We start from the raw sequence: 24,623 nt of genomic DNA, 5'->3' as shown, positions 1-24,623 counted from the left end.
AAGGTTACAAAACCCTCTCTAAAGGGTTTGGACTCCACCAATCCACAGTCAGAAAGATTGTGTACAAATGGAGGAAATTCAAGACCATTGTTACCCTCCCTAGGAGTGGTCGACCAACAAAGATCACTCCAAGAGCAAGGCATGTAATAGTTGGCAAGGTCACAAAGGACCCCAGGGTAACTTCTAAGCAACTGAAGGCCTCTCTCACATTGGCTAATGTTAATGTTAATGAGTCCACCATCAGGAGAACACAGAACAACAATGGTGTGCATGTCAGGGTTGCAAAGAGAAAGCCACTGCTCTTCAAAAAGAACATTGCTGCTCATCTGCAGTTTGCTAAAGATCACGTGGACAAGCCAGAAGGCTATTGGAAAAATGTTTTGTGGACGGATGAGACCAAAATAGAACTTTTTGGTTTAAATGAGAAGCATTATGTTTGGAGAAAGGAAAACACTGCATTCCAGCATAAGAACCCTATCCCATCTATGAAACATGGTGGTGGTAGTATCATGGTTTGGGCCTGTTTTGCTGCATCTGGGCCAGGACGGCTTGCCATCATTGATGGAACAATGAATTCTGAATTATACCAGCGAATTCTAAAGGAAAATGTCAGGACATCTGTCCATGAACTGAATCTCACGAGAAGGTGGGTCATGCAGCAAGACAACGACCCTAAGCACACAAGTCGTTCTACCAAAGAAGTGTTAAAGAAGAATAAAGTTAATGTTTTCTAATGGCCAAGTCAAAGTCCTGACCTTAATCCAATGGAAATGTTGTGGAAGGACCTGAAGCGAGCAGTTCATGTGAGGAAACCCACCAACATCCCAGAGTTGAAGCTGTTCTGTACGGAGGAACGGGCTAAAATTCCTCCAAGCCAGTGTGCAGGACTGATCAACAGTTACCGCAAACGTTTAGTTGCAGTTATTGCTGCACAAGGGGGTCACACCAGATACTGAAAGCAAAGGTTCACATACTTTTGCCACTCACAGAGATGTAATATTGGATCATTTTCCTCAATAAATAAATGACCAAGTATAATATTTCTGTCTCATTTGTTTAACGGGGCTCTCTTTATCTACTTTTAGGACTTGTGTGAAAATCTGATGATGTTTTAGGTCATATTTATGCAGAAATATAGAAAATTCTAAAGGGTTCACAAAGTTTCAAGCACCACTGTACAGAGACACAGACAGAGAGAGACAGATAGAGAAAGACAGAGACACAGAGAGACAGAAAGAGGGAGAGAGAGACAGAGAGAGCGAGAGATAGACAGACAGAGAGACAAACAGATACAGAGAGAGAGAGAGAGACACAGACAGAGAGAGAGAGAGAGAGAAGAATGAAATCTTTTTGGTCTGAATGATGCAGCTTGATGTTTAACAGTAATTAATGGGTTTTTAATATTTGCATTTGGGATTTAAAGGAATCACCTGCGATACGGGATTCTGTGTGAATCTCACACACTTGTCTGATCGCGACTCTGTTAAAGCTTGTGACGAAGTTTTTCTCTGAATGTGCAGTTTTAGGATCGTGCCATCAGGGGTGGAACATTTTTATAAGCTTCATAAAAATAGTTTAAAAACTCTCGCGTGGTATCCTCTCGGTAGCTGTTAAAGTGTGAACGCTGCGGCTTAATAGACTTCGAAGTGTCATTAAACCCAAATGGAGAACGGTTCTAAGCTCTGTGTGTTTGGCTGTGAAGCTAAGAAGTTGTCAGCTGTGTAAGCAATATCGATGAGTAAGAGTGGAGTTATACTGAATATCAGCACGGCTGTGATTCGGCACGGATCCCGAAGCCCCGGGCCGAGAGCCAGAGCTAATCATAGCTGTCCTGATATTCACTATAACCGCACTCTTGCTCATGCGATATTACTTTTACACAACAGTTCTATAAACAAGAATAATTGTGACTAACTGGTATTTTGGACACATGTTGGCCAAATAATGTTTATTTTTGCTCCATAAACAAACAGATCCCGCAGAAACCACACTCACTTTATAGCCTGTTGACTAGCTGGTGAGCTCACAATGACTTGGACATTCCTGTTAAAAGGGTTTCCTGTAAACCTGGTGTCCCTTCTTCCTTTTCATGTTCATCTGAAGAGCTTTCAGAAGTTATCTTCCTGAAAAATATTATGATTATTTACCTTCAGATTATCTGCTCAGGGTGTGTATAGTAACTAGGCATGTAACGATATATCATGCGACAATAAATCACCATACAAACTTATGACAATTCAAATAATGAAATAATTTTTTAAAAGTATCACAATCATCATCGGGCTACAATTGTTTTTTTTAACACTTGTGGCCTATAAATTGTGCAATTCTTTGTAATTAATAATAAATTTAATCCTTATAAGAAGACAAATACTGTATAAGCAATATTAGTTGTGAAAGCACTGTTGCTTGGCAACTGGGAAAAGCAAACCAAGTGACTGCTAATTCCTGGAACGAGTAATTTACCGAATTAGCTAATTGTTTATGTAATGAATAGGAATGTAACAAAGATAAATCGTGGTACAAATTTATGACGATTTGGATCAATGAAGTAAAAAAAATGAATTGTGATTATTATCACGTTGCATAATCTTAGCTAGCTGTAATTGTGTTGTTTAGACAGCATAGGGCGCAATAATTAAGTTATTCCACGAAATCGAGTCGTACATGAGCTGATAGCTGATGAGGCGCGTAGCACCGAGATTGAGTGGAATAACTGTTTTATTTTCTCCACATTCACTGGATTTTGAGAAACAGAGCATTTTTATTTTTATTTTTTGCAAATTCGATAAATAAAAACTTTATGCAAAACGTCCGACAAAATCATTTCCGCTTAGAATTGCAAACAAATTGCAATGGCAGGAGCAATTTGTGGAAAATGCAATAATAATAATAATAATTCTTGAAAAGTAAAAAAAGACATTCTTACCATCAAATAATTTTATTCCATATTTTGTTGCTTTTTTTGTATTTTGGGGTTTTGTTTTCAAGTAGTTTTTATTTCATTCTTGGTTGGTTCAGCAACACGCGCCGCCATTTTGTTTTTTTCTACTCACGGTATATGAGCTGATATCCTAGTAGTAGAGTAGCCAATCAGAGCACGCGATTGTTCATATCCAGTGAATGTGGACAGAATAAAGTCTTATATAATCAGTGAAGGGTGAAGTGGAGTCACTCCCTCCAGCCTGAAGTTGATTATTTTCCAATAACAGCATGTTCCAAAATTTTATTCATCATCTACCACAGCAGTTTGCCAACACTAACAGTTTTATTATTTATTAAAGAACGGCACATTGTACTTTTTTATTCATTTAATGTTGTAGAACATCTGTGAAACAACTTACCGTAGTTCCTCACCTGTGTCTGTTTTAGAATTCTCATCTCATCAAAATGCAGATTGTCATGTTACTGAGAAACTGCAAAGACTCCATCTTCAGCCATAGTGCTGTTACCATAGAAACGATAACGGTCAGTGCGACTGTTATAGAAAATTAATCAACACCTTCTGACCAATCAGAATTGAGAATTCAGCAGCACTGTGGTATAATACGATGCATGGTCTAATCATATTATTGACATGTACTACAGCAGTCAAAAGTTTACACACCCCTACTCTACTCATTCATAGGTTTTTCTGTATTTTGTATGTTCTGCATTGTAGAACAACACTGACGACATCAAAACTATGAAATAACATCTGGAACATATCTGGAATTATGTGGTAAAATTTAAAAAAGTGTTAAACTGAACATGTTTCATATTTTACGGTCTTCAAAGTATCCAGCATTTACCTTGATGATTGATTGATTGATTGATTGATTGATTGATTCGGTATAAACATGTAAAAATTTTACATAAATAAATATATAAAATATTGACATAATCATACCAGGATAACACAATAAAGCGCACAGCGCTTGTTTCCATTGTGGTCCTTGGGTCAAGTGACTAGAATGTAACAAGTGACTAAAAATGAAAATAGAATATTATACAAATTGTTAAAATAAATTAAACAAAATAAAGAGTATAAAATCAAAATGACTAGTAATATACATAAGGACTGTGTTCCTGGTTAATAAGTTCACTGAATAAAAACTGTTTGACTAGCAACTTGAAGAGAGACCTGCTTTGTGTACATTGAATATGAGATGGAAGCTCATTCCAGGCTAAAGTACCGGTATAAAAAAAAGAGGTGTTACCAAAAGATTTGACATGAGGAACATGGAGAGAAGAGGTGTTGGATCTTGTACCAATGCCGTGAATATTACGGGTAAGGGTAAGGGACTGAGAAAGATAAGAAGGGGCGTTTCCATTGACAATTTTATGTACTAAATTTAATTTAAGTTGTTTAATACGAAGTTCCAACGGCAACATCCTAACCAGGCAAAATTCATCAGCTCCAACATGGCTCCTTGACGGTGCATTCAAAAGGTATCTAATGATTTTGTTCTGAGAAGTCTGTAACCGAGACCTATGTTTCTTGGTTAATCCAAAATACCATGATGCACTGGCATAGTCATAGTGACTTTGGATTAAGGCTGACACAAGCAGCTTTTTAGTTTCAAAGTTGACATTTTTAGTCTGTCTATACAGAAACTTTAGTTTAGCATTGGATTTCTTAACTATTTTATCCACAATGCATTCCCCATCCAGGGATTGGTCCAATTCGACGCTTTACACACTGTTGGCGTTATCTTAGCCAGCTTCATGAGTCACCTGGAGCGCTTTTCAATTAACAGATGTGTCTCGTCAAAAGTTAATTAGTGGATGAGGTTTTTTGCGTCCTTAATGCGTTTGAGATCAAACAGTAAATGGTGAATAATAAAAATACTGAATAAATAAATAACCCTATTCTACAACTGTAGTAATCCATAAATAATATTATGTCAAGAACCGAACAACTAAATAAAGAGAAATGACGTCCATCATGACTTTAAGACATGAAGTGACTTTTAATTAATAAAAATAAAGAAAAAACATTGAATTAGATAGAAGGTGTGTGCAAACTTTTGACTGGTTTAAAAAAAAAAAAAAAGAAACTGAGCGATTCTGAAGGCCAGTGTGTGTGTGTGTGTGTGTGTGTGTGTCTGTCCCCCCCAGCTGTGTGTGTTTGGCCTCTGCATGTAGCCTAGCGAGGTCCTGGCAGGTCTTCTCAGGGGGAAAAAAAAGAAAGAAAGAAAAGCGATGGGGGTAAACGTTTCTAACCACATGTGAGGGAATTCTAAAGCGGGAAAGTATGCCTTTATCTCCGAATAAACGCAGGAGGCAACATGAAATTACACAGGGCTTTCAGGAGACTTAATGACTTTAATTATAGCACAGCAGAGAGAGAGATGGAGAGACACGGGTGGGAGAGAAGGAACATTGCTCACAAAGAGGAAGAAGAGGGAAAAATGAGGCGAGAGAGGGAGAAAATTCTTTTAATTGACCCTTTTTTTTAATCAGTAACAAGTTGAGATTTGTTTCTTGATTTTATGCAAATCAAAACGATACACTTCGGTGCGTTCCTCGGAGCAATCCTGCGATTTTATTCTCACGATTTCAGTTCAGTGTTTCGCAACAAAAATGGAAGAAAAACTCTGAACTGATGTGTTCTCTTTTCCTGGGATTTACTTGAAATATATACAGTGACTCACAGGAGCCTGTTTGTAGTTCTGAACTAATATGCCACCATTCAGGCCATGCCCACAACTGATAGCACTAAAGCGCAATCAGGGGTGCCAACATTTTCATAATGCACAATACCAATCAAGTGGTATAAAACTAAGCTTTTCACATGCAGTACAATGTCCTTTAAACATTTCAGGGTCGGCTTTCTGGGTAGGTGGCATTATTTTTGAGCTGTGTTTGTGGAAATCACATTAGGACAGCCGTCACGACACGTGCATCCTCTTTACAGACGGTCGTCCCAGAACGCTGTTCAGGAAAACCTGGAAACGATGGTGAACTTTGCTCCATAATAAAGTTTACATATTAAAATATAATGCTAAAATGATCTGTGTTCTGTTTGATAACCTGAACCATGTCCGTGTGCTGTGTGTGTAAAGACCAGTGTGTACGTGTGACAGGAAATAGTTTGTCTGTTTGTCAAAAAGCTTATTGATTTTTGCACTAGTAGTTCTTTTGGCTGTTGTTTTGACTCGTTCTTCGTAGCGCTATTTGCTCAGCGTTCAATCTTCAAAGCATTTTGGTGGAGAGCCTGCGGCGAGAGCATTACACACACTCTTTAGTTTGTGTGTGTGTGTGTGTGTGTGTGTGGTGGGGGTGGGACACCTGCATTAGGAGGGGTGTGTGTGTGTGTGTGTGTGTGTGTGTGTGTGTGTGTGTGTGTGTGTGTGTGTGTGTGTGCGCACTGTGGCCTTTAGCTTGCCGTAAGGAACAGTTTTATTTGGCTGTCGTGAGGCAAGTTCCTACTCGGCACAGCACGCCCAAATCTTGAGCCCTCTCTCTCTCGCTCTCTCTCTCTCGCTCTCTCTCTGTCTGTCTTTATCTCATCCATTTCTCTTACACTCTCTCCATCTTCCTTTCTATCTCTCCGTCTTATAAATCTGTTAATTATTAACCGAGATTGCGAGCTTCCAAAGAGCCAAAACACAGCTGAAGCAAGGAGTTCAAACCCCTCTGTGAATTCTTCTGAATCTTTGATAACTTTTGAAAAGTATCTGCGTGTTCTGTTTGTTTATAGGTATGTGTATGTACAGAAAGTCCTCATACTCAATTAAACCTTACAGCTATGAATGAGACGCAGTTTACTTCATGTTTATGAGCACTACCAACACTTGTTGGGGTTGGGGGGTAATCAAGGGTACTACTGTTGCAGCTTTCCTTGTCGCTGGACCCTCGAGCATATACACCCTTGTGTAGCTTTTAATATATATCTTTCACCTTAAATGTGCTTTACGGTCCATTTATATACCTTTTTAAGGGTATGCTATGTCCAGGTGAAAATTACGTTATCAAAATGATGACTCTTGAATGAGAAGCGAATGCTGTCTGACTTTAAAATGATGTAGCTTTGACATATATGTCTATTTAATGGATGCGTTTCATTTAAAAATTTCATGCACATGGAGTTTCTAAAAAAAAAAAAAACAAGAAACAACAGGTACTCTGTCAAAGCCTACGCATTCGGTCTTCTGTTTGGAAGCCCAAAGAAATATTTCTATCTTGCGCCTCTTAAATGTTTAAAGAGAAATATTGTGTCAAGAGAGTCCCAAAATAATTTAATCCTACGGTCAATGAGGTGAAAAGTGAACACTGTTTCTGTATAAGAACTGTAAATAAGCCCTGTTTCACGTCTGCACGTCTGACCAGTTTCTAACCCACACCTAATTGCCTGTTTCTGCCTTTAGATCTCTGGCTTATAAATAAGAACATTGTGTACATAAAAACTGTCAGGATGATGGTATGGAAAAACACCAACCCCCCCCTCCACGAGACAGATGTTTCAGGGAAGGTCCTCAGGTCATTTTCAAATGAATATTCGTGGAAAAATTAAGCTGACAAAACTTGTCCTATCTGGAAAAAAAAACAAGATTATTCAGTCATCTGTTCTTGAAATGTTTTACCCAAGTGTAATGTCTGATCTTTCCTCTGGTTCTGTGGCTAATCTGCATCTGGAGCTGTTTTTGGCTCCAACATCAGAATAGCAGTGCATTGAGTTGGGAAATTGAGTTCAAATAACTGGGTGGCACAAAAGTTTCTCCCTTCTGAAACTCTAATGAGACTTCCATAATGGCCATACTGTCTCTAAAAACGTGAGGTGCCAGGTGGAAATCTTTACACCTCCTCATTCTCCTCAAGAGACCGTGGATGATGCCGAGGGGAAGAAATTAGTGATTCAGGCACCTAGAAATAAGAGTGATTCATGGAAAATCAGTTGCTCTGACATCATGGTCATAAAATGGTAAACAACTGGGGACTCATCAAAGACCAGGGACTCGTGAAAGACCTGGGACTCCTCGGCGAACAATGACCAGGGATGCATCAGAGATCAACCACCAGGGTCTCATCAACGACTGGAGGCACATCGGCAATCAATGACTGGGGACTCATCAAAGACCGGGGACACATCGGCGATCAATGAACAGGAATTCATCAAAGACCGGGGGCACATTGGCAATCAACGACCAGGGACACATCGGCAATCAATGACCTGGAATGCACCAGAGATCAACCACCAGGGACTCATCAAAAACTGGAGGCACATTGGTAATCAATTTCTGGGGACTCATCAAAGACCAGGGACATATCACCGATCAATAATCGGGTACTCGTCAAAGACTGGAGGCACATCAGCAATCAACGACCAGGGACACATCAGCGATCAGTGACCGGGGACTTGTCAAAGACTGGGTGCACATTGGCGATCAACGACCGGAGACTCCTCAAAGACCGAGCGCACATTAGCAATCAATGACTGGGGACTCATCAAAGACTGGAGATACATTGGCGATCAACGATTGGGAACTCGTCAAAGACTGGGGGCACATCGGCGATCAACGACCAGGGACACACTGGCAATCAACGACCAGGAACTCATCAACGACTGGGAGCACATTGGCAATCAACGACCGGGGACACATCAGCAATCAATGACCGGGGATGCATCAGAGATCAACCACCAGGGACTCATCAAGAACTGGAAGCACATCAGCAATCAATGATTGGGGACTCATTAAAGACCAGGGACATATGGGCGATCAACAATCAGGAACTTGTCAAAGACTGGGGGCACATCAGCGATCAACGACCAGGGACACATCGGTGATAAACAACCGGGGACTCGTCAAAGACTGGGGGCACATTGATAATCAACGACCAGGGACACATCGGCGATCAACGACTGGAGACTCGTCAAAGACCGGGTACACACCGGCAATCAGTGACCGGGGACACATCAGAGATCAACCACCAGGGACTTGTCAAAGACTGGGGCACATTAACGATCAATGACCAGGGACACATCAGCGATCAACGACCGGGGACTCATCAAAGACCGGGGGCACATCGATGATCAACAACCAGGGACACCTCGGTGATCAATGACTGGAGACTCATCAAAGACCGGGGACACATCGACGATCAATGACCAGGGACGCATCAGAAATCAACCACCAGGAACTCATCAACAAATGGAGGCACATCGGCGATCAATGACTGGGTACTCATCAAAGACCAGAGACACATTGGAGATCAATGATCAGGAACTTGTCAAAAAACAGGGATGCATCAGCGATCAACAACCGGGAGCTTGTCAAAGACCGGGGTCATGATCAACAACCGGGAACTCATCAAAGACCGGGACCACATCGGCGATCAACGACTGGGGACTTTTTTCCATCGTACAGATGCCGATTTTCTCTGTTTCCATCTAGACTCAACAACATAGGATTTAACCATCACCATCCAAATGCCACTGTTCAATATCAGCAACATTGTCTGTCAAAAGTTAGTGTTCTTCATGCAAAAACCAAACTTCTTGTATTAAAAATAAACAACCTTTCCCATGTTTTACCATTTAACACCAATGTTTCCCATCACACACACCCGCACTGCTCATTATAAAGTTCCAGTGAAAGACTTAATTGGGAACATTGGCATTTAGTTGGAGAACATTTTTTTGTTTTGTTTAATGAACATTGGTGTTTGTTGTCCTTTCATATTTAGTTGGATGATGGCGGTGTTTGGATGGTGAATGTTAATTTCATGTTGTTTGGTGAACGTTGGGTTAACGTGGTATTGCTTACGACGTGAAAAGTGTGTGTGAAACCGATGGTATTAATGTTGTAATTACTGTTACGTAAGATGCAGTGGATTGATAACAACTAGATTTTGTGTAATACTGATTACTTCCCCTGAGCACTTCTGTGGACTTCCTGTCCTCTCATCCTCGCTTCCTTTTGCCAGTACCGAGGTGAGAGTGGATGGAGGAATGCCAGCAAACGAGAGATCAAAAGCTCTGTGTGTGTGTGCACTGTTTGCTTTCTCGTGTCCTTTTGATCTTTCGTTCTCATTCTGGTATCACTCAATATCTTTTCACACACACAATGTCCCATGGGTGCTGTCTCTTGTCTCTATCACAGAATCGAGCTCCAAGTAGTGGAACCACAAATTGGTCGGTAGTGGAGCTGCGCCATCCTCGTTCCTCCTCCCCTCCCCCATCATTCCTTTAAGACCTATCATAATGTGGATCGAAAAAGTTTGCATTTTGTCCATAAGATGATTTTTGACAGTGTGTACACCAACATTCTCCATCACACAGTAACATTTTCTCGATTTCGTACACCTATGCTGACGTTCTCCATCACACACCAAAGTTCTCCATCATGCACCCCAACACCTTCTTGGATGTTTCCATTTCTTTGAATTTCACATCATAGTTTCTTTTAGTTTAGTTACATAGCATTTGTTTTTCTAGTTTTGGTGGTGATCATTTTAGTGGCTTCTCCGGAATCTAACAGGGAAGCCATGTAGTCTTTTTTCCCCACAATCTCATTAAAAATTTTTTTTTAATTTGTTTGCTGGGGCGGCACGGTGGTGTAGTGGTTAGCGCTGTCGCCTCACAGCAAGAAGGTCCTGGGTTCGAGCCCCGGGGCCGGCGAGGGCCTTTCTGTGTGGAGTTTGCATGTTCTCCCCGTGTCCGCGTGGGTTTCCTCCGGGTGCTCCGGTTTCCCCCACAGTCCAAAGACATGCAGGTTAGGTTAACTGGTGACTCTAAATTGAGCGTAGGTGTGAATGTGAGTGTGAATGGTTGTCTGTGTCTATGTGTCAGCCCTGTGATGACCTGGCGACTTGTCCAGGGTGTACCCCGCCTTTCGCCCGTAGTCAGCTGGGATAGGCTCCAGTTTGCCTGCGACCCTGTAGAAGGATAAAGCGGCTACAGATAATGAGATGAGATGAATTTGTTTGCTGCATTTTCTCTAAAACTCTATCATTTTGGCCTTGTCACACTGTTTAAAAGTGGAAGTGGTTACTAGAGGTCAATAGTGTCCTCTAGTGGCTGTGAGGAGAACATGGATGCATAATTTAAAGAAAGAAAGAAAAGAAAGCACAACTTTATTCATCACGCACTTGTGAAATTCCTCTCTGCATTTAGCCCATCTGAAGCAGTGAACACACATGCACACACACGTGAGCAATGAGCGCACACACACATACCCAGAGCAGTGGGCAGCCATGCTAACAGCGATAAAAGGGTTTGGTGTTTCGACTGAAACTCTAACGAATCTTTGTAAAGCTCAGTGAAATGACAGGATACAGTGAAGAATTTCAGAAGATCATATAAACAATTATCAGCAACTAAGTTAATTTTTCGTTCTTGTCATGCAGGCAAAGAGGGCGGTGCAGAGAGGAGCTACGGCCGTGATCTTCGACGTGTCCGAAAATCCAGACGCCATCGATCAAGTGAGTCGTCTCTCAGCCTGTCTGTTTTCTCCAGTGGTGGTGGTGTTGAAGAGGTTTTACCAAAACTTTTAAATGATAATATACTTTATTTTAACACATGTTAACCATCTGTATATATAGGAGGATGGGGACATGACAAACATCTCATCCTATGATTCTGAAAGGCATTTCTACACTTTAAAGTTTGACATGTAATGTACACAAAAATGTATTTAATTATGAGCTCATCTGGCCGACAGGTGATGAGTTTATGTCATCATGTGTTGTGTTGTGTTGTCTGTCGTCCGTCCGGCGGCGTCCACATTTCACAAAAATCGCTTCTTCTCTCTCAGTTCTTCACTGATTTTTATTCTTTTTGGCAGGAAGGTAGGTCTGCCTGGGGTGCACATAGTTTCTACACAAATTTGCATAATTGGAATTAATAATGAAGATATGGAGTAATTAATCAATCCCTAACGAGCAGTTTCCACACACATTGCTTCTTCTCCCTCAATTCTTCACCGATTTTGATTCTCTCTGGCATGAAGGTAGGGGGACCAAGGGTGCATATAGCTTCTACCTGGATCTGCTTCATTACAATTATTAATGAAGTTATGGACTAATTAAGCCTTAATGAGCAGTTCAACAAAAATTGCTTCTTCTCGGTCAATTCCTCGCCGTTTTGGATTCTTTCTAGCAAATAGGTCGGTATTCCTAGGGTGGATATCGCTTCTATATATCGCTTGTATACAGCGTATATAGCTTGCAACATTTATTGTGCAAGGTGGCCCGCTTTAGATCGTTCCTTCTGGACTAGACGGGGCCAGAGTGAGCTACACCGTTATTGACGGTCTCGTTTTATTTATTGACCTACTTATGGCCCTTTTCCACTACCCTTTTTCAGCTCACTTCAGCCCGACACGGCTCGCGTTTCGACTACCTTAGAACAGCACGACTCAGCTCGCTTCAGCCCTGCTTAGCACCCAAAACTCGCACGGTTTTGGAGTGGGGCTGAAGCGAGCCAAACCGAGCTGAGTGAGGCTGGGGGCGTGAGCAGACACTCCCCTGTGCACTGATTGGTGAGGAGGAGTGTCCTCACATGCCCACACACGCCCCGCGAGCACGCTGGGATCTGTAAACACCGTAAACCCGGAAGAAGAAGAATTACGAGAATTTCTGAAGCCTTATGCGCCTCGCCTCATCTACACGCTCTTGCCAGTATCTGTTGGCGTTGTCGGTGACAACAAGCCACAGCACCAAGACCAGCAACACTAACGACTCCATGTCCTCCATGTTTATTGTTTACTATCCGGGTCGTGAGACTACCGCTTAAAAGCTCACTGATGTCACTGTTTGCGCCGCTTAACGACATCACGTGACGTCCACCCACTTTCGCTAACTCCACCCAATGTGTCCACCCACTTCCAGCCAGCACGGTTCAGCGCGGTTGTAGTCGAAATGCAACTCCAACAGCCCCACTCAGCTCGACTCAGCCCGACTCAGCACGGCACGGCTCAGCCCAACTCAGCCGCGTTGGTAGTGGAAAAGCGGCATTAGAATCTTGAAAAGGAAAAAAAACTTTTTAAAAATTAACATTTATGTAAAATAATTTTTGTACACCGTATCAGCTGCTTCCATTCAGTTTGTAACTTTAAAAACATTTATTAAAGGATATCACACCATCCAGTGCTATAATGTTACAAGTGTAAATCATACACTTGTTTAATATCCTAACATTTTCATTTCTCTCATGCCGCTCCCATACCTCCTTTCCCCCCTTTCCCTTTTCTTCTTCCTTCATCTCCCGTCCTTTCTCCTTCCCCAAATCTTATCTTTATCCCTCCCGTATCCTGTCTTGATTTTTTTACCTTCTCTCTCTCTTTTTCCGCTTTCCCTTTCTCCTTCCTGTCTGTCTTTCCGGTTGGTTGTCTTTGTATTTTATAAATCTAAATCCTCTCTCTAAATTCTCCTCCTTCTCTGATTCTCTGTTTGTCCAGCTAAACCAGCTCTCTGAGGACCCCCTGAAGAGGCCAGTGGTCTACGTTAAAGGAGCTGATGCTGTTAAACTGATGAACATAGTAAATAAACAGAAAGTGGCACGAGCCAGAATCCAGCATCGGCCTCCGAGGGTAAGAACCTACAACCACCATCACCGTCGCTTTATCAAAATCATTTTGTCTGATGAGGAATATTTATCAGAGTTAGTTTTCTAGATTCATTTTTATTCGAATCACTTTATCAGATTCAGAATCACTTCATTTGATTCACAATTATTTTGTATGAATCGCTTTATCAGAATTGTAATCATTTTATTAGATTCTTAATAAATTTGGAGGAATCAGTTTATCAGATATGAATTTATTAGATTCTCAGTTAATTTATGACTCACTTCATCAGAAACACTATCGGAATAGGAATTATTAGATTCTTAATTTGTCAGAATCACTGTATTGAAATCAGTTTAAATTGATTAAATTCTTCATTATTTTATAAGAATCACTTTATTCAAGTCATTGTATCAGAACTGGAATCACTTTAGTAGATACTCAGTTACTTAAAGAATCACTTTATTAGATTCTTAATTGCTTAAAGAATCACTTTATCGGAATCAGTTGATCAGAAATCAAATCACTTTATTAGATTCTCACTTAATATTTCTGAATCACTTAAACAGAATCAAGTTATTAGATTCTCAATTATTTCATATCACTTTATTAGTGTAATTGTACCAGAATTGAAATCACTTTAATTGAATCACTTGAACAGAATCGGTTATCAGGATTTGAATCACTTTATTAGATTCTTAATTATTTTGTCTGAATCATTTTGTTTGAATCAGGATGAAATTTCTGATTTGATTTTAAGTCATTGTGTCAGAACTGCAGTCACTTTATTACATTCTCACTTACTTTAAAGCTTCACGCCATGAGAGTCAGTTTATCAGGATTGGAATCATTTTATTTGATTCTTACAGATTTGGAATCTCTTTATAACGAAGTGTTATTTGTTCATTACAGTCAGAATCACTGTGTCAGGATGTAAAACTGATCTTCACTGGCCAGGAACACATTTAAATGTTTGAGTCATCAGTCAGTGCGGAACTGGTGCTTTTATAAAACACTATTACACAACAGAAATAAAGAATAAAACAAATGTTAACTATGGACCCTACCCACTCACGTGACCTTCGTAAACGCGACCGCCATTTTGGACATGAAGAAATAACGGTTTATGGCACAGACCCTTTCGGTTCTCGCTCATCTAGCTGCTACAATGACTGCTTAGACTGCAACAATAATACCTAACACACATTTAAGTATCCATCGTAAAGACGTGAAACTCGTCGAGTGACGAGTGTGTTCATTGATAAGCTAACACAATCTAAAAGTAGACATACCATCACACTGCCCTGGCGCTGTGTACAGTTTACCTTCTATGGTTTGTGCACTCACTATTTGCCATTACTTTCTCCAACCCAGTGTTCAAACTATGCCGATATTTTCGGGAGGTCCCTTTTTTTCCCTTGGGGGGGGGTGCGCTTGCGCTTGCGCTTGTCTCGGAGCGCGGATCTCCAAACACATGAGAAGCCTATCTTACACACATATCACGCGGACTCCACACACGCATCGCGTCTGAAGTCATAACTCATCAGGGGAAATCGTGTCCGCATTGGCATGTTCAAAAAACAACCTCGCGTCAACAATGATACCACACGCAAGAAAAAAAATACAGTCAGGCTACTCAACACATCTGATCCACAGCAGCACCAAAGCATCACTGGAAATCATGTCAACAACCAATCTTCCATTTCAACACGCGTCAACAAACAAATGGCACCACAAACATGAACGAATCGGTCAGGCTACCGATTCCAAACCCACAGCAGACGAATAATTAAATGCATCTTACTTTAAAGCAGAATCGACCACAAAGGAAGTGTGTTGGCAATGTTGGCACACTTCCTTTCTACTAGTTTGTGTCCCCAACCTGGCAGCAGCAGTCGTTGTCATATCGGTTTATTTTATCTTTGATGTAAACACAACACTTCGGATATGCAAATGCTTCCCGTTACACACGATTGCTATGTCAGTAAACATCATTTTGCCAATATTTTCGAGACCATCCATCTTCTCCGTCGGTCAGCATCTGTCGGGATCCGATAAAATGATAAATCTTGCCTTGTGTGTTGATGGTTACTACATCCAGGTGCACAACAATATAATGGCATGATGGAAGTCTTGCTGAAAGTAAAAACTTTCTTTGATGGCTATATTCCTTTCGATGCTTCGCCGTCGTTCCTCGTTGTTGGCTGTGGTAGACTACTGGTAGTTCATGTCCAAAATGGCAGCCGCATTTGTCGTGACGTTATGTGGGATGGGTCCATACACAGATTTGTGCTTCATCATGTGGGTGAATTTCACTTTCGTTATGTTGCTGGTTGTATTAACTCAGGTTAACGTCAACAACATGTGGGATTCAGTTTTAACATCTTAATATCATCTCCATGTACAGCACACGATCTTCAACAGTGTTTCTGCTTCATAATAATAATAATAATAATAAGTCAAAGACTAGTAGCTTTAACCCAGACCTTGGTGTAATATGTTAACCTATGAATATTTATGAGCTCATCCGGCCAACAGGAGATGAGTTTACGCCATCATGTGTAGTGCTGTCCGTTGTCCGTCCAGCGTCGTCCACATTTCATGAAAATCGCTTCTTCTCTCTCAGTTCTTCACCGATTTTTATTCTTTTTGGCAGGAAGGTAGGTCTGCCTGGGGTGCATATAGCTTCTACACAAATTTGCATAATTGCAGTTAATAATGAAGATATGGAGGAATCAATCAATCCCTAACGAGCAGTTTCCACACAAATCGCTTCTTCAATTCTTTCTGGCATGAAGGTAGGGGTACCTAGGGTGCATATAACTTCTAAACAGATTTGCTTCATTACAATTATTAATGAAGTTATGGACTTAATGCCTTCAGCAGTTCAACAAAAATTGCTTCTTCTCGGTCAATTCCTCGCCATTTTAGATTCTTTCTGGTAAATAGGTCGGTATTCCTAAGGTGGATATCGCTTCTATATATAGCTTGTATATAGTTTGCAATATATATTGCACAAGGTGGCCCACTTTAGATTGTTCCTTCTGAACTAGACCGGGCCGGAGTGAGCTACGCCATCATTGACGGTCTCGTTAATAATAGCACCGTATTTAATGTGTTGACTGTTACCCAGGATTTGATCAATAAACTGTTCTTCACTTATTGTTGCAGCCCACTGAGTATTTCGACATGGGGATTTTCCTAGCGTTCTTCGTCGTGGTGTCTCTGGTGTGCCTCATTCTCCTCATCAAAATCAAACTGAAGCAGAGACGCAGCCAGGTACACAGCGTCCTCTCACGGCGGATATAAAAGGCAGAAACAGAAACGATTTAAATAAAATAGCTTGTTTTGCACCTCCTTTATTTTCTCAGTGTCTTTTTTTTTCCATCCAGAGTTCTATGAACAGGATGGCCATTCAGGCTCTGGAGAAAATGGAGACCCGAAAGTTTAAGGCAAAGGTTAAAGGTCAGCGTGAGAGCAGCTGCAGTGCGTTGGATTCTCTGAGCAGCAGCTCGACGTCGGACTGCGCCATCTGCCTCGAGAAATACATCGATGGAGAGGTAAAGGTTTTACGTATGCAGGACTGTAAACGCGTCACACTGTGCCCGGTTACGCTTCAGTTTCCTTTGTGAGATGAGTTCAATTAACTAGCTGTTAACTAGTGATTCAAATAATCTATTACAACCCCGATTCCAAAAAAGTTGGGACAAAGTACAAATTGTAAATAAAAACGGAATGCAATGATGTGGAAGTTTCAAAATTCCATATTTTATTCAGAATAGAACATAGATGACATATCAAATGTTTAAACTGAGAAAATGTATCATTTAAAGAGAAAAATTAGGTGATTTTAAATTTCATGACAACAACACATCTCAAAAAAGTTGGGACAAGGCCATGTTTACCACTGTGAGACATCCCCTTTTCTCTTTACAACAGTCTGTAAACGTCTGGGGACTGAGGAGACAAGTTGCTCAAGTTTAGGGATAGGAATGTTAACCCATTCTTGTCTAATGTAGGATTCTAGTTGCTCAACTGTCTTAGGTCTTTTTTGTCGTATCTTCCGTTTTATGATGCGCCAAATGTTTTCTATGGGTGAAAGATCTGGACTGCAGGCTGGCCAGTTCAGTACCCGGACCCTTCTTCTACGCAGCCATGATGCTGTAATTGATGCAGTATGTGGTTTGGCATTGTCATGTTGGAAAATGCAAGGTCTTCCCTGAAAGAGACGTCGTCTGGATGGGAGCATATGTTGCTCTAGAACCTGGATATACCTTTCAGCATTGATGGTGTCTTTCCAGATGTGTAAGCTGCCCATGCCACACGCACTAATGCCACCCCATACCATCAGAGATGCAGGCTTCTGAACTGAGCGCTGATAACAACTCGGGTTGTCCTTTTTCTCTTTAGTCTGAATGACACGACGTCCCTGATTTCCATAAAGAACTTCACATTTTGATTCGTCTGACCACAGAACAGTTTTCCACTTTGCCACAGTCCATTTTAAATGAGCCTTGGCCCAGAGAAGACGTCTGCGCTTCTGGATCATGTTTAGATACGGCTTCTTCTTTGAACTATAGAGTTTTAGCTGGCAACGGCAGATGGCACGGTGAATTGTGTTCACAGATAATGTTCTCTGGAAATATTCCTGAGCCCATTTTGTGATTTCCAATACAGAAGCATGCCTGTATGTGATGCAGTGCCATCTAAGGGCCCGAAGATCACGGGCACCCAGTATGGTTTTCCGGCCTTGACCCTTATGCACAGAGATTCTTCCAGATTCTCTGAATCTTTTGATGATATTATGCACTGTAGATGATGATATGTTCAAACTCTTTGCAATTTTACACTGTCGAACTCCTTTCTGATATTGCTCCACTATTTGTCGGCGCAGAATTAGGGGGATTGGTGATCCTCTTCCCATCTTTACTTCTGAGAGCCGCTGCCACTCCAAGATGCTCTTTTTATACCCAGTCATGTTAATGACCTATTGCCAATTGACCTAATGAGTTGCAATTTGGTCCTCCAGCTGTTCCTTTTTTGTACCTTTAACTTTTCCAGCCTCTTATTGCCCCTGTCCCAACTTTTTTGAGATGTGTTGCTGTCATGAAATTTCAAATGAGCCAATATTTGGCATGAAATTTCAAAATGTCTCACTTTCGACATTTGATATGTTGTCTATGTTCTATTGTGAATACAATATCAGTTTTTGAGATTTGTAAATTATTGCATTCCGTTTTTATTTACAATTTGTACTTTGTCCCAATTTTTTTGGAATCGGGGTTGTAGAATGCTAGTGGTACTAACATTTTAAAAAACCTGTCACCAAATTTTGCTCTTTTCAGTCAATCAGGACACTGATAAAAGCTTGGCCAAGTATTTCTAGAAGTTCTAGATGTATTTTCTATTTTTGGAAAAGCTTCATGTATTTAAAAAACCACACACACACACACAAGGACAGGCTACTGTTAGCATGTAATACTACTTAGCTTTTTTTTTTACATTCATGGATTTAGCTAATATACAAAGCAACTCGTAAGTGCAGCAGGTTATTACAGTCTAATATTTTGTTATTAAAGAGGGAAAGGTAAATCTTTGACCTTTTTTTCTCGATGCAATCCACATCAGCTTTCAGGATCTATTTACGCAGCACCTGTTACACATTTATTTCAAGTGCATTAAAGTACAGGAAACACCAAGACAAACAGGAAGAACAATTATACCGAACTTTTAAAAAAAGAACAAATTGTGTGTCCTCGTGCCAGTTCTGCCACTCCAGTCATCCCAGGACAAACGTGTCACTGAGTTCAAACTGTCTTATTTATTTATTTATTTATTTTTGTCTTGTGGGTTGTGTGTCATGTTAAATAAAAACAAGCCACAAAGCAGGGCGCCTGGGTAGCGTACAGGAAGTGGGCTTAGAAAAGACTCAAAAGGAACAAAAGCTTCCCCCCCCCTTTTTTTTTTGCTTCACTGATGAATAAAAGCAACAAAAGGCCAGGCAGAAGGGAGAAGACATGATTCATCACGTAGGGGTTGGCGATGACGTTGGCAGACCAGAGACACAACTCCCTCCGCTGTTACAGTAGAGAGCACAGGTTCACTGCTCTAGTCCTGCAGCACCTCCATGTCCTACTCTCAATACGCCTGGTTCAATTAATGAACATTTCAAGGGTGTATGGGTTGGGGTTGGGGGTGGGGTGGGGGGTGGGGACTAAAATATACAGGACAAGGGGTTCTCCTGGACCACAGTTGGGAACCTGTGCAGTAGGGGAGTCGGGACTCTTTTTTAGAGCATTTTTAGAGATTAATTAGTTGTAATGTAATCGAAGACTCCAAAAGATTTATTTGATGAAATTTCAAGACTAAGTCGAGGTCAGAGTTTTGGTAAATCCAACTACAGATTATTATAAAGACCCTCCTGATTCCTTGTTATCTTCTTACCTACTCCAGGAACTGAGGGTGATCCCTTGTGCGCATCGTTTCCACAAGAAGTGTGTGGATCCCTGGCTTCTGCAGCACCACACTTGTCCACACTGCAGACATAACATCATCGGTGAGCCCTTAAATCTCACCCTTGTAACTGCTACCTTTACTTTACCTTGTGTATGCAAAAATTAACTTTTATTCCCCCCCACACACACACAGAGCAAAAGAAAGGAAACCCTGGCCCTGTATGCATGGACCCGAGGAACCCGGGTCTCCATAGTCAACAGCCAAGGGTGGTGCTCCCTGTTCACTACCCAGGAAGAGTGCATCGAGCTGGGCAAGTGACCGCCTTTCCAACTCGTACTAGCATGGACCCTCACGGGAACCCAATTACTGTATTAACAGTGGACCAACATCCGGATCAGAACCTTTACCCTCCGCAGTCTAATTTCATTCGTGGTTACCACAGTATGAACCCTCACCACTGCACCCTAGAGCATCGAGCACTTCCTTACCCTCAACCACATGCCTTCAAACGCCCCAAATTTCCTCGCAACTTCTCTCGTGCCGCTTGTTTCTCACAGTATGAGACCATGTATCAGCACTACTACTTCCAAGGGTTGACGTTTCCCCAGCAGGAAGGTCAGCCCGGTGGTGCGACCCACAAGGGCCACACTCGATCCTTCCAACCTGGACTTCTGTACCCTACTTTGGTGCACATGGCAGCACCGTCCTCTTCCCGTCTAGGGGACTCTGGAAGCGCTTCTGGGCTCGGATGTTATCACGGACATGGACGGTCCGTGTGTAGTGGATATCTTGCGGATTGTCCTGGCAGCGATAGCAGCAGCAGTAGCAGCAGTTCAGGACGATGCCATTGCTCCTCCAGTGACTCTATGTTGGATTGCACGGAAGTGAGCAACCAGGGCGTTTATGGAAGCTGCTCAACTTTTCGAAGTTCTTTAAGCAGCGACTACGATCCGTACATCTATCGGAGCAAAAGTCCGTGCCGGGGAGCGGCTGGAGAATCCAGTTCAGGATTCCCAGCAACTTCGTCCGTTAGTGACGATATACTGGCTCCTCTTTCAGGAGGTACAGACTGCATACCGCCTCCTGTAGGACCTTGCTACAATTCGGGGGACCAGCTATCGAATTGCAGCATTGAGCCCAACTGTAGCAGCCATTCGTCACTGGAAACCAGGGAAATCACTAGCACTACCTCACCCACAGCCCTAGAGGGAACCATGGAGCATTGTGGGGAACAAGGGGCAGCGTGTAGCTGCTGTTTTGAGGTTCCTCCGCTGAACGTGGAGCATAAAGGACAGGAAGGGGCAGACGGGGTCGGACGTTGCCGACGAGGCGCCGAACCTCAAACTGTGTCCGTTGCTTCTGCGCAGAACTTTTATGCTGCTAGCAATGAACTGATGTCGCCTGCTGAGCGTGCTAGCTACGACGGACTGCCTTGCTGCTTCTACACAGAAATGAAAGTACACCGAGGAACCGTCGGACGTTACGCTGAGGATTATTCTGTAAATGTACACTACGCCCAGACGGACAACGATGGCTGCTCGGGGCAAGGATGTCGCGAACTTGCTCAGCGGATACCCATAATCCCCGAGGACACGGACTGCGAATTGGGTCTCGTTTCCGAGCCTCAAACAAACCTTCTAACAGGACAGAACAGGACTTCTGTAGACACTAATCAAGGTTTTTTCACCTCAGGACAATGCAGAGGTCAAACATATCAACAACAACAAGACGAGGAAGCAAGAACGCTGTTTTCCTCGCAGTTTAAAATGAGCAAATTGACAACCGAGGGCTCCGGGTTGTAAGGGGGAAACAAATTTATATGGTCTCACAAGTACAAAGTTCATAAGAATTTGCACGTATTATTAAAAGTTGGGAATGGCTCGTGTTTAAGTTGGGGGTGGAGTTATCAGTCATGGCTTTTCTTATGAATTTATTCATTACGAGAGTTTTGCCTCTGTTAAAATAAAAAAAAAAAAATCATCTCAAACGTTTTGAAGTGTACTTCTGAAATGGAAAAAAATTTATTTGGTTGAAGTGCGGTTTGATTTATCGCTGATGTTCTTCATTCCTGTGGCCTTCAGAATCTTAGCCACACCTATTAAAAGGATAAAAGACGCGCATCATAAGGGGTTTTAATTCCACATGACTATACATTTTGGGGTGCGTTTAATACAAATTTAATTCTGGTGAAAAACAAAGTGAGGTATTTCAAAATTTGTAATTATTTTAGTCAGAAATGCGTGACATGTCGGCTAGCTATATCATCATCACGTAGATAAATATGAATAAAACCAAAACCGAACATTTCAGAGGAAAAGCTGGGTGTGGGCCGTTTCAGGGGAACTTGAAAACGTCCATCATGTTGTCCCATTTCACCTCGTCCTCTCCTTTGTCTCTCAGGGTCACTGATCACTCATTAGTACAGAAACAGACCAAGATTAACACTTTTTTGATGTTGTGGTTTTATTAATATAAGCAGGAGACTACTGAGCTGTCTGTACTATACACCAAAGTTTAGCTAGTCTCCGACGTGCAGTTAAACAGCTACAGAATAAGAAATTATAATGAACAGATTATTCAAGAATTAGTGGATTTTTTTTTTTTTTGGCGAATTTGTTTCAGCTCTTTGTTTTCCTTTTAGGAAATATTTCGAATGTTTGGTGCACTTGCGTTTTGTTTAAAATTCTGTTTTAAAGAACACGTTCACAGTTAGACTGAAAAGGCCAAAGTGTAACAGTTTAAGGAGACACAAATGCAGTTTTATTTGTTTTTGTTTTTTAAAGCTGACACACACTTTGAAACTATAATTATAAAATGACTTCACACACACACCTTCATGCCTTTCTGTTTTTTTTACAGAATATTTTACGCTGTTTCTATGAAATGTACCCATACGGCTTTCACAGGCGGACATTTTAAAATAACTTTATTTATACGTCAACAATTACAGTGCTGTAACACACACACACACACACACACAGTCTAATCTTGCCTTCCATAGAGTTATGTACTGCAAATGAATATAGCATTTTTTGGGGTACTTGAGTCACTATTTAATTTTTGTATTGTTTGTAGCACTTAAGAAGATTGTATAAAAGTACAAAAATTAATATTTTGTAATTTTTTAAAAAAAGATATAATTATTTTCTCCATCATTTCTCATCCTTCAGATGCTTCAGCCGTGTATATTTCTATATCTGTATAGCAGCACATTTCATAAATGGAAATATGTTCTCTGAATATTTATTGACTAATATATTTATCTGTAAGCCATGTCTTATGTTCAGAGTGTCTGAAGAAGTTTCTGGAGTGTTTGCTTTGGAGATCACTAATATGAAAACTTTGTAAATACATGGTAATTGCACACGAGATGATTAAATATCCTCTGACCAAAAACCGCTTTTAAGATTTTAGTACTATACAGTTTTGTAACAAAGTGTACAAAGATTTGGAAAAATTATATGGTTTTATTCAATTGAGAATGTTTGTGTCTTTCTTTGTGTGCGCGTTTTAAGTCTCTTCTTCCTTGTACATTGATATTATGATTTAAAATGAAGGAAAAACTCTACACTGAAACACACGACGTGTTTATATTCAAACGTGTGTTGTACTGAATATTTGCAGGGACGTTGTTGTTGTTGTTACAATGACCTTTAATAAGAAAAGGCCCGGCCCCACTGCACTTACGGATGCAAAGAAGATGTAAAACGTAAAAAAAATCTTTGCCATCCGTTGGAAAACGCTATGCATCTGTTGTGTACTCATTGCATACGTGCTTCATACGCTCTATCCATCGAGCATCCGTCCACTGTGATTTCATCCGCGCAAAAAGTTTTGAGCTGCACAAAACTTTTAGAACGGATGAACTTTCCGCCGTGTACGATGTAAATCCATGACATATACGAGCAACAAACGTTCTATGTCCATCATCATCCGTTAAACGTCTGCTGCATCCTCTGGGCATCCTCGCAACTCACATCCGCTGCAGCTGAAAACGGAAAGAGGGAGGAAAGATAAGGTACATGAAACGTCTATTCATCGTTAGTAGCACGGAAATAGAAAGGATGTAAGCGTATGCATCTCATATATAAAGTATTCAAAACGGACAAAGCGTTTATATCTGGGATGTATCTCGTATATTTAGGATGTCTGGAGTATGTCTAGAGTATGTAGAAGGACACCTAGCGCAGTGAACGGTCTGCATCCGATATACATCCGCGCAACATCCCCTTTGTTTCCGTTAGGCGTACGTGATGCATCCCCTTCATCCGCTATGCATCCGCTCTTTCTGCTATGCGTCCGCTTCTCAGTTATCACCGGTAACCCCTTCGGAGCTGTCATCCACTTCCATCCGCTTTCATCCACTAGGCTTCCTATGAACATGCGTTTAACATCCCCGCTATATACTACCCACGACCGTTCTTTTCCGTTCTGTTTTCGCAAATTTTCGCCAATTTTGTCCATTTCTGGAGCGGATGAAAACGGATAGAGCCACCCCCGAAATTTTGCTCGTCCGCTGTGTCCTTTTTGCATACGTTTTGTGTCCATCAGCCAGTGGGACCGGGCCTAAAGACAAATTTCACTGATCTCAAACAGAAGTGATAATAGTTATGCTTTGATTTTAGCGTCGAAAAACAGCAAGTGAGCTTCTTGTCTTATTCTCCATTTTCCAGTAGA

At 41.3% G+C, this 24,623-nt stretch overlaps 1 protein-coding gene across 3 annotated transcripts in view; it reads left to right on the top strand.

Moving 5' to 3' along the window:
* znrf3 (zinc and ring finger 3) overlaps window positions 1–23,421 on the top strand; it is a 139,731-nt gene extending 116,310 nt beyond the window's left edge. For all 3 annotated transcript variants that reach the window (XM_060907475.1, XM_060907476.1, XM_060907477.1), the window contains 6 exons: window positions 11,332–11,406; window positions 13,383–13,514; window positions 16,662–16,769; window positions 16,883–17,050; window positions 19,944–20,046; window positions 20,139–23,421. In XM_060907475.1, coding sequence (XP_060763458.1) covers window positions 11,332–11,406; window positions 13,383–13,514; window positions 16,662–16,769; window positions 16,883–17,050; window positions 19,944–20,046; window positions 20,139–21,748 — 2,196 coding nt within the window. In that variant the 3' untranslated portion in view covers window positions 21,749–23,421. The remainder of the gene's footprint in view (window positions 1–11,331; window positions 11,407–13,382; window positions 13,515–16,661; window positions 16,770–16,882; window positions 17,051–19,943; window positions 20,047–20,138) is intronic.
* The last annotated feature ends 1,202 nt before the right edge of the window (window positions 23,422–24,623 follow it).

The sequence above is a fragment of the Neoarius graeffei genome, chromosome 24 (genome assembly GCF_027579695.1).
Source record: "Neoarius graeffei isolate fNeoGra1 chromosome 24, fNeoGra1.pri, whole genome shotgun sequence".
Lineage (NCBI taxonomy): Eukaryota > Metazoa > Chordata > Actinopteri > Siluriformes > Ariidae > Neoarius > Neoarius graeffei.
The sequence above is the reverse complement of the archived record's forward strand: the minus strand, read 5'-3'. Positions and strand labels throughout refer to the sequence as shown.